Source organism: Chiloscyllium plagiosum, chromosome 18 (assembly GCF_004010195.1).
Source record: "Chiloscyllium plagiosum isolate BGI_BamShark_2017 chromosome 18, ASM401019v2, whole genome shotgun sequence".
In the NCBI taxonomy this organism is placed as follows: Eukaryota; Metazoa; Chordata; class Chondrichthyes; order Orectolobiformes; family Hemiscylliidae; genus Chiloscyllium; species Chiloscyllium plagiosum.
Window position 1 is genome coordinate 1,388,719 of NC_057727.1, and position 10,591 is coordinate 1,399,309.

The 10,591-nt window shown below is 43.4% G+C and overlaps 1 protein-coding gene across 1 annotated transcript in view; it reads left to right on the forward strand.

Annotated features, from left to right (window-relative positions):
* Positions 1-10,591, forward strand: part of cfap100 (cilia and flagella associated protein 100) — a 58,560-nt gene that overhangs the window by 6,396 nt on the left and 41,573 nt on the right. The window contains exon 2 of the mRNA XM_043708613.1: positions 1,728-1,793. Within this exon, the coding sequence (XP_043564548.1) occupies positions 1,728-1,793 (66 nt within the window). The remainder of the gene's footprint in view (positions 1-1,727; positions 1,794-10,591) is intronic.

Below are 10,591 nucleotides of genomic sequence, written 5' to 3' on the forward strand. Positions count from 1 at the left end.
TGCACGTTCTCCCCGTGTCTGCGTGGGTTTCCTCTGGGTGCTCCGGTTTCTTCCCATCATCCAAAGATGTGCAGGTCAGGTGAATTGGCCACGCTCAATTGACTGTAGTGTTAGGTAAGAGGTAAATGTAGGGGTATGGGTGGGTTGCGCTTCGGCAGGACGGTGTGGACTTGTTGGGCCGAAGGGCCTGTTTCCACACTGTAAGTAATCTAATCTAATCTAAAGAACAGGCCCTTCGGCCCACAATGTTGTGCCAAGGATTAATCCTAATCTAAAATAAAATAACTTAATCTATGCATCCCTCAATTCACTGCTGTCTGTGTGCATGCCCAACAGTCGCTTAAATGTCCTTAATACTCTGCTTTCACCACCATAACTGGCAACGCATTCCATGCATTCACAACACTCTGCGTAAAGAATCTACCTCTGACGTTTCCTCTATACCTTCTTCCTAACACCTTAAAACTATGACCCCTCGTGCCAGTCAATCCTGCCCTGGGGAAAAGTCTCTGGTTTTCGACTCTATTTATGCCTCCCATTACCTTGTACACCTCAATTAGTTCACCCCTCTTCATCCTTCTTTCCAGAGAGAAAAGTCCGAGCTTAGTCAACCTCTCTTCGTAAGATAAGCCTTCCAGTCGAGGCAGCATCCTGGTAAACCTTCTTTGCACTCTCTCCAAAGCCTCTGCACCTTTCCTATAATAGGGCGACCAAAACTGGACACAATATTCCTAGTGTGGTCTGACCAGGGTTTTGTAGAGTTGCAGCAAAACCTTGCAGCTCTTAAACTCGATCCCCCTGTTAATGAAAGCTAAAACACCATATGCTTTCTTAGCAACCTTATCCACTTGGGTGGCAACTTTGAGGGATCTATGTACTTGAACACCAAGATCACGCTGTTCCTCCACATTGCCAAGAATCCTGTCTTTAATCCTATATTCAGCATTCACGTTCGACCTTGCAAAATGCATCACTTCGCATTTATCCAGGTTGAACTCCATCTGCCATTTCTCAGCCCAGCTCTGCATCCTGTCTATGTTGCACTTTACCCTATTACCATTTTGCCTTTGTGCTAGATAAGAATAAACAGTTGTTGCAGATCCCCCTGTGTTTCTTGAATGTTTGCTGTTGCCTATCCATTGTCAGCCCTTTAAGTAACTCTCCCCAATCCATCAAGACTAACTCACACCTCATATCTTCACAGTTTCCTTTATTAAGATTCAGCACTTCAACTATCCCACTCTTCATCTTGGTAAAAAATCCTATCATATTATGGTCGCTCATCCCCAAGGGGTCTCACAGATCTAGATCGATAATGATTACCTTCTCATTACACAGTACCCAGTCTAAGATTGCCTTTAGCGAGTAAAGTTCCCTCTACGTTGTCCCCATCAACCACTCCCAGGATAGGAGACAGCACAGCGTTAGATACAGGGTGATGCTTCCTCTGCACTGTACCCCATCAAACACTCCTATGACAGGGACAGCACAGGGTCAGATACAGAGTACAGCTCCCTCTACAACATCAAAATGACCTGACCTTTTAGCTTAGACATGCTGCCCCTATGAGTGCTGAATGGTGAGATCCAATTGGTGCATTTTGCCTTTGCTCTTTACTGTGACTTGTATAAATACATTTCATGTCAGATTTTTAAAAATAAGATTTTGTTCTTCCTGCAATTGCAGCATTTGTTATCCCACAATAATTACCTTTTCTACTTATTTAGCATCACAGACTGACTCTCAACAGCCTGGAAAACCCTCTGCTGAGAGTGAACAGGATCCCGATTCAGGTAATTCCACACTTGCTGCTCACTCTGATAGTCAGTGTTCTGAAGATTCATTCTTGGTGCCTGAGAATTACCAAATATTACAACTGATTGCAACTGTGTGGAAGTGTTCTTTCGTAAGATAGCATGGCATGGATGGGCAGAATGGTATCTTTCTATAGTGTATCATTTTATATACGTTATTTAATTACTGAGGTTTTGCTTTGTTTTCATAACTAGTCATAGGTGGGAAAGGGTACTAAAAAAGCTGGAGTCAGGATATTTATGAATTCAGAACAAAACTGACTTAAATTTGTACCTATCAGTTTTATTTTCTAATTATTCATAAGATGCATTGCTGCAAAGAGGCAACATTTATTGTGGATCCCTAATTGCCCTTGAGAAGGTGGTCAGGAGCTGACTCCTTGAATTGCTGCGGTCCATTTGGTGTTAGGAAGGGAAATTTAAGGACTGCTTTGTACTGGATGGTGTCGAGCTTCTTGAGTGTTGTTGGAGTTGCCCCCATCCAGGGCAAGTGTGGAGTATTCCATCACACTTCTGACCTGTGCTTCTGGACCTTACTGGAACAGGCTTTGAGGAGTCTAGAGGTGAGTTACTTGCTGCAGTATTCATTGAGTCATAAAGTCATACAGGATGGAAACAGACCTTGGGTGCACCTCGACTGTGCCAACCAGAGATCCCAATCTGACCTAGTCTCATTTGCCAGTACCCGGCCCATATTCCTCTAAACCTTTCCTATTCATATACACATCCAGATGCCTTTTAAATGCTGTAATTGTACAAGCCTCCACCCCTTCCTCTGGCAACTCATTCCATACACATCCCACCCTCTGCATGAAAATGTTGCCCTCAGGTCTTTCCCCTCTCACCTTAAACCTATGTCTTCTAGTTTTGGACTCCCCGACTCTAGGGAAAATACCTTAGCAATTCACACTATCCAATTATCCTAGAAGTCTGCTTAATCACTTATCTACCTGCTCTGCCACCTTCAGAGATCTGTGGATATGCACACTAAGGTCTATTTGTTTATCAGAACTTTCCAGGGTCCTACCATTCACAGTATAATCCCTTATTTTGTTAGCCCTCCCTGAGTGCATTACCTCACTTTTTGAGGTTGAATTTCACTTGCCACTGCCTTGCCCCCCCTGAGCTGTCTTCTGATAGCCTCTTGCAGTTTACAGCTATTCTGCTCATTATTAAAGACCCTTCTAATTCTCATGTCATCCTCCAACTTCTTTATCATAACCCCGACATTCAGGATCAAATAGTGAATGGACACCAGAAACAGTGAGGGCCCAGCACCAAACCCTGAGTCATAGAATCATAGAGAGATGTACAGCACGGAAACAGACCCTTCGGTCCAACCCATCCATGCCGAACAGATATCCCAACCCAATCTAGTCCCACCTGCCAACACCCGGCCCATATCCCTCTAAACCCTTCCTATTCATATTCCCATCAGATACCTTTTAAATGTTGCAATTGTACCAGTCTGCACCACTTCCTCTGGCAGCTCATTCCATACATGCACCATCTTCTGCGTGAAAAAGTTGCCCCATAGGTCCGTTTCATATCTTTCCCCTCTCACCCTGAATCTATGCCCTCTAATTCTGGACTCCCCCATCCCAGGGAAAGGATCATGTCTATTTATCCTATCCGTGCCCCTTATGATTTTATAAACCTCTATAAGGTCACCCCTCAGCCTCCGGTGCTCCAGGGAAAATAGCCCCAGTCTACTCAACCTCTCCCTATAGCTCAAGTCCTCCAACCCTGGCAACGTCCTTGTAATTTTTTTCTGAACCCTTTCAAGTTTCACACCATATTTCCGATAAGAAGGAGACCAGAATTGCATGCAGTACTCCAAAAGCGGCCTAACCGATGTTGGAATCCCACTGGAAACAGACTACTCGTCACAGAAACAATCTTTTACCATCACCCTCTGCTTCTTGCCTCTCAGTCAGTTTTGAATCCAACATTCCTCCTTGCTTTGGATTCCATTGGCTCTTACTTCCTTAGCTGAAAATGTGTTGCTGGAAAAGCGCAGCAGGTCAGGCAGCATCCAGGGAACAGGAGAATCGACGTTTCGGGCATAAGCCCTTCTTCAGAAATTCCCTTATTTCCTTAACCAGTCTGCCATGAGGGACATTACCCAAAGTGTTGCTAAAGTCCATGTAGACCACATCATACACATTACCCTGATCAGTGTTTGCTGGCATCTCCTAAAAATATTCAATTAAATTTGTCAAACCAACCTTCTCTTAACAAGTGTGTGCTGGACACTCCCAAATAAGCCGTGTCTCTCCAAGTGAAGATATATTCTATCCCTCAGGATTATTTTCAAGGGCAATTAGGGACAACCAGCAATGTCCACATTACACGAGTAAATTACAAACAAAAGAATTTTTTTAATTTTCACCACTACTGAGGATTTTTGGACTGGCCTATAACTGCCCAGTCAATCCTTCCCTCTTGTTTTTTTTAATAATGAGACAATATAGCCAGCCCTAGCCTCTGAACTGTTTTTGTGGCCGACCATTGTGGTCAGAAAGCACAGGAGATGCTTTTCAGCCCATTGAGTCTGTAGCAATCTTTCTACACTCGACCCACTTTCCCGCGCCTGGCAGATAACCTTAAATATGCACATGTCAACTAGGCAGTTCATTCCAGGTTCCCAATACTCTCCGGTGAAACAAATTTTCCCTCAAATCCCTTCTAAACTTCCTGTCTTTCAAGTTAAAATGATGCCCCCTTCTTATTGATCCTTCAACTAAGGGGACCAGCTGCTTCATATCCACTCTATCCATGCCCCTCATAAGCTTATATACCTCCATCAGGTCCCCCCCACCGAAGCTTCTCTACTCCAAAGAAAACAACTTGAACTTAATCAGTCTCTCTTCATCGCTGAAATGTTCCATCCCAGGCAATATCCTGGTGAATCACCTCTGCACCTCCTCCAGGGCAATCACATCCTTCCTCATGTGGAGACAAGAACTGCTCACAGTACTCCCAGCTGTGGCCCAACCAAAGTTCTGGACAGCTCCAACATAACCTCCCTGTTCTTATCATCTATGCCACAACTGGTAAAGGCAACTGTCCCTTATAAGACCATAACACTTGGAACAGAATTAGATCATTGGGCCAATCAAATCTGCTCTGCTGTTTGATCATGGATGATGTGTTTTCCAACCCCGTTCTCCTGCCTTCTCTCCATAACCCTTGATCTCCTTACTAATCAAGAACCTATATATTTCTATCCGAAATACACTCAATGACTAGGCTTCCACAGCCCTCAGTGGCAAAGTTCCACAGATTAATCCCCCAAAGTACCTCTATTCTTCTGAGTGTCCTGCCATTCATTGATTACTCTTTGTCTTGTTACTTATTTCAAAGTGCATCATCTCACAATTATTAGGGTTAAATTCCATCTGCCCATCTGATCAATCCATCTATATCTTCCAGTAGCCTTCTTCATTATTATTAACCACATTGCCAATCTTCATGCCATCTGCAAATCTGCTTATAATCCTTCCAAATACCCATCTCCTAAGTATTTTATGTATAGAATTTTACATTCCATTTGACAATGGGAAGTCTGAACCAGAATCAACCACACAAACAAACTTAAATAAGAATACTTATAAAGAAAGGAGGGCAGAGTTGACTGGAGTGGACTGAGCAAGAAATTTAGCGCAAAGACAATAATAGAGTCATACAGCACAGAAACAGGCCCTTCAGCCCAATCTATCCATACTGACCAAGTGTACTAAATGGAACTCATTCCATTTGCCTGTCTTTGGCTGAAATCCCTCTAATCCTTTCCTCTCCATGTACCAGTCCAAATTTTTCTTAAATGTTGTAATTGCTAAGGAACAATGGCTGACATTTAAGAAAGTAGTCATGATTCACAACAAAGATATAGTCCAGTGAGGAAGAGGGATACTGAGAAGGGGATAAACTGACCATTGTTCATCAAAGAAGTGTAGAAAAATATTAAATTGAAGGAAAAAAGATTACAATGTAGTAAAGATTAGTGGTAAGCCACAAGATTGGAAAAGTTTTAAAAATAAACGAATGATGACCAAAAAATGGAAAAACATCTGGCTAAACATGCAAGCAATTATAAAAACAGTCAGTGCCTCTTTAAATGTACAAAGAGGAAGAGAGAGATCAGTGTGAACATAGGCCCCTCAGAGACTGAGGCTGGGGAAATAATAATGGGGAACTAGGAAATGGCAGAGGAGTTGAATAAATACTTTGTAGCACAGGAGAAAACATTAATAGCATTCGTAACTATTAAATAAACAAGGTGGCGATTAACTCCAAACCAAAAGATGTTGAGGTGGGGTGGGAATTAAATACCATAAACACCATTAGAGGAAAAGGTCAAACTAATGGGGTAAAGACTAAGATGTTCCTGGACCTGTTGGGATATTAAAGGAAGTAGCTACAGAGATTGTGGATGCACTGGTAGTAATCTTCCAGGAAATGTCCCAGATGATTGGAAACTGCCAGTGTGCCACCGTTATTTAAAAAGGAAGGAGATGAAAACCAGAGGTAAATATAGGCCAGTTGTCTTAACCTAGGGTCACAGTCATGGAGTCATAGAGATGTACAGCATGGAAACAGACCCTTCGGTCCAACTCGTCCATGCCGACCAGTTATCCTAACCTAACCTAGTCCTATTTGCCAGCACTTGGCCCATATCCATCCAAACCCTTCCTATTCATTCCATCCAGTTGCCTCTTAAATGTTGCATTTGTACCAGCCTCCACCACTTTCTCTGGCAGCTCATTCCATACACGCACTACCCTCTGCGTGAAAAGGTTGACCCTGAGGTCCCTTTTATATCTTTCCCCTCTCACCCTGAACCTATGTTCTCTAGTTCTGGACTCCCCCAGCCCAGGGGAAAAACCGTGTCTATTTGCCCTATCCATGCCTCTCGTGATTTTATAAACCTCTATAAGGTCACCCCTCAGCCTCTGACACTCTAAGGACAACAGCCCTAGCCTATTCAGCCTCTCCCTATAGCTCAAATCTTCCAACCCTGGCAACATCCTTTTGAATCTTTTCTGAATCCTTTCAAGTTTCACACCATCCTTCCAAAAGGAAGATGGCCAGAATTGCACGCAATATTCCAACAGTGGCCTAACCAATGTCCTGTACAGCCGCAACATGACCTCCCAACTCCAATACTCAGTGCTCTGAACAATAAAAGAAAGCATACGAAATGCCTTCTTCACGATCCAATCAACCTGTGACTCTGCTTTCAAGGAGCTATGAACCTGCACTCCAAGGTCTGTCTGTTCAGCAACACTCCCCATGATCTTACCATTATGTGTACAAGTTCTGCTCTGATTTGCTTTCCCAAAATGCAGCATCTTGCATTTCTCTAAATTAAACTCCATCTGCCACTCCTAAGCCCATTGGCCCATCTGATCAAGATCTTGTTGTAATCTGAGGTAACCCTCTTCGCTGTCCACTACAACTCCAATTTTGGTGACACCTGCAAACTTACTAACTATATCTCTTACGTTCACATCCAAATCATTTAGATAAATGACGAAAAGCAGTGGACCCAGCACCAATCCTTGTGGCGCCCCACTGGTCACAGGCCTCCAGTCTGAAAAACAACCCTCCACCACCACCCTCTGTCTTCTACCTTCGAGCCAGTTCTATATCTAAATGGCTAGATCTCCCTGTATTCCAAGAGATCTAACCTTGCTAATCAGTCTCCCATGGGGAACCTTGTCAAATGCCTTACTGAAGTCCATATAGATCATGTATACCACTCTGTCCTCATCAATCCTCTTTGATACTTCTTCAAAATCCTAAATCAGTTTGTGAGACCTGATTTCCCATGCAGACTATCCCTAATCAATCCTTGCCTTTTCAAATATATGTAAATCCTGTCCCTCAGGATTCCCTCCAACAGATTGACCACCAGCGATTCAAATATCTCAGCAAGGGGTCCAGCAATCACTTGCCTAGCTTCCCACAGAGTTCTCAGGTACACATGATCAGGTTCTGGGGATTTATTCACTTTTATGCTTTTCAAGACATCCGGCACTTCCTCCCCTGTAATATGGACATTTTTCAAGATGTCACCATCTATTTCCCCACATTCTACATCTTCCATGTCCTTTTCCACCGTAAACACTGATGCAAAATACTCGTTTAATATCTCCCTCATCTCCTGCGGCTTCACACAAAGGCTGCCTTACTGATCTGTGATGGGCTCTATTGCTTTCCTAGTTATCCTTTTGTTCTTAATGTATTTATAAAAACCCTTTAGATTCTCCTTAATGCTGTTTGCCAAAGCTATCTCATGGCTCCTTTTTCCTTGCTGATTTCCCTCTTAAGTCTACTGCTACTGCCTTAATACTCTTCTAAGGATTCACTAAATCTCTCCTGTGTATGCCTGACGTATATCTGCCATTAGGAAACCGTTGGAGTCTTATCATAAAGGATGTAATAGTGGAGCATTTAGAAAGATGCAATATCGTGAAACAGAGTCAGCATGACTTATGAAGGGTAAATCAGGCCTGAAACATTTATTGGAACACTTTGAGGATGTAAGATAAGGGGAACCAATTGATGTAATATATTTGGATTGCCAGAGGTACTTGATAAGGTCCTATACATGAGGCTACTTAAAAAGATACAGGCCCATCATGTTGGGGTGGGGGGAGGTATATTAGCACGGAATCATAGAATCCCTACAGTGTGGAAACAGGCTATTTGGCCCAACAGGTCCACACCGACCCTCCAAAGAGTAACCCACCCAGACCCATTTCCTTACCGTATTATTCTACATTTACCCCTGACTAATGCACCTACCCTATGGGCAATTTAGTATGGCCAATTCACTTAACCTGCACATCTTTGGATTGTGGGAGGAAACCAGGGCACCCGGAAGAAACCCACCCAGGCACAGGGGGGACGTGCAAACTCCACACAGTTACCCAAGGTTGGAATCGAACCTGGGCCCCTGGTGTTGTGAGGCAGCAGTGCTAGCCATGAGCCAATGTGCCACCCCAGATAGAGGATTGGTTTACGAATACAAGATAGAGAATTGGGATAAAGGGGAAGTTTTCTGGATGGCAACTTATAACTAGTCCAAAACAAGAGGACGACAAGGTTCCCCATGGGAGACTGGTTAGCAAGGTTAGATCTCATGAAATACAGGGAGAACTAGCCATTTGGATAGAGAACTTTAGATAAATGTGAGGTGCTGCATTTTGGGAAAGCAAATCTTAGCAGGACTTATGCATTTAATGGAAAGTTCTGAGAGAGTTCCTATAAAGTTCCTATAACGACACCTTGGAGTGCATGATCATAGTTCCTTGAAAGTAGAGTCACAGGTAGATAGGATAGAGAAGGCTTTTGGTATACTTTCCTTTATTGGTCAAAGCACTGAGTACAGGAGTTGGGAGGTCATGTTGTGGCTGTACAGGACATTAGTTAGGCCACTGTTGGAATATTGCGTGCAATTCTGGTCTCCTTCCTGCTGAAAGGATGTTGTGAAACTTGAAAGGGTTCAGAAAAAATCTACAAGGATGTTGCCAGGGTTGGAGGATTTGAGCTACAGGGAGAGGCTGAACAGGCTGGGGCTGTTTTCCCTGGAGCATCGGAAGCTGAGGGGTGACCTTATAGAGGTTTATAAAATCATGAGGGACATGGAAAAGATAAATAGACAAAGTCTTTTCCCTGGAGTGGGGGAGTCCAGAATGAGAAGGCGTAGGTTTAGGGTGAGAGGGGAAAGATTTAAAAGAGACCTAAGGGGCAACGTTTTCACGCAGAGGGTAGTGCATGTATGGAATGAGCTGCCAGAGGAAGTGGTGGAGGCTGGTACAATTGCAACATTTAAAAGGCATCTGGATGGGTATATGAATAGGAAGGGTTTAGAGGGATATGGGCCAAGTGCTGGCAAATAGGACTAGGTTAAGTTAAGATAGCAGGTTGGCATGTATGAGTTGGACCGGAGGGTCTGTTTCTGTGCTATACATCCCTATGACTCTATGACATTGATTTAACATGAGAGGGGAAAGATTTAAAAATAACTTAAGGGGCAACCTTTTCACGCAGAGGGTGGTGCATGTATGGAAACAGCTGCCAGAGGAAATGGTGGAGGCTGGTACAATTACAGCATTTAAGAGGCATGTGGATGGGTATATGAACAGGAAGGATTTAGAGGGATATGGGCCAAATGCTGGCAAATTGGACTAGGTCAGTTTGGGATGTCTGATTGGCGCAGATGAGTTGGACTGAAGGGTTTATTTTCGTGCGGGAAACTCTATAACTCTAATAGAGTACCTCAGGGATCAGTGTTAGGGTCACAATTATTTACAATTTATACTAATGACTTGAGGATGATGAAAGTGAATGTTGACATGATCCCAGCTGATGTTATTCCTAGACAAGGTAGAACCTAGACTGAAATCTGATTGGTAGATCATTTTTGGTTTCAGTAATCTGAATTGAATTTATTGTCATGTGTACTGAGGCACAGTGAAAGGCTTTGTCTTGCGAGTATAACAGGCAGATCACACAGTTAAGTAACAGGTAAACAGCGGCAAAAACAAAAACACAGGTACAGGTGAATGTTAAGAGTTTGTGAGTCCATTCAGTATTCTAACAACAGTAGGGTAGATACTGTTGTGAAACCGGCTGGTGCGTGTGTTCAGGCTTCTGTACCTTCTCCCCGATGGTAGAGGTTGTAGAAAAACATTGCCAGGGTGGGATGGATCTTTGAGAATGCTGGCGGCCTTTCCTTGACAGTGGGCCTGGTAGATGGATTCTAT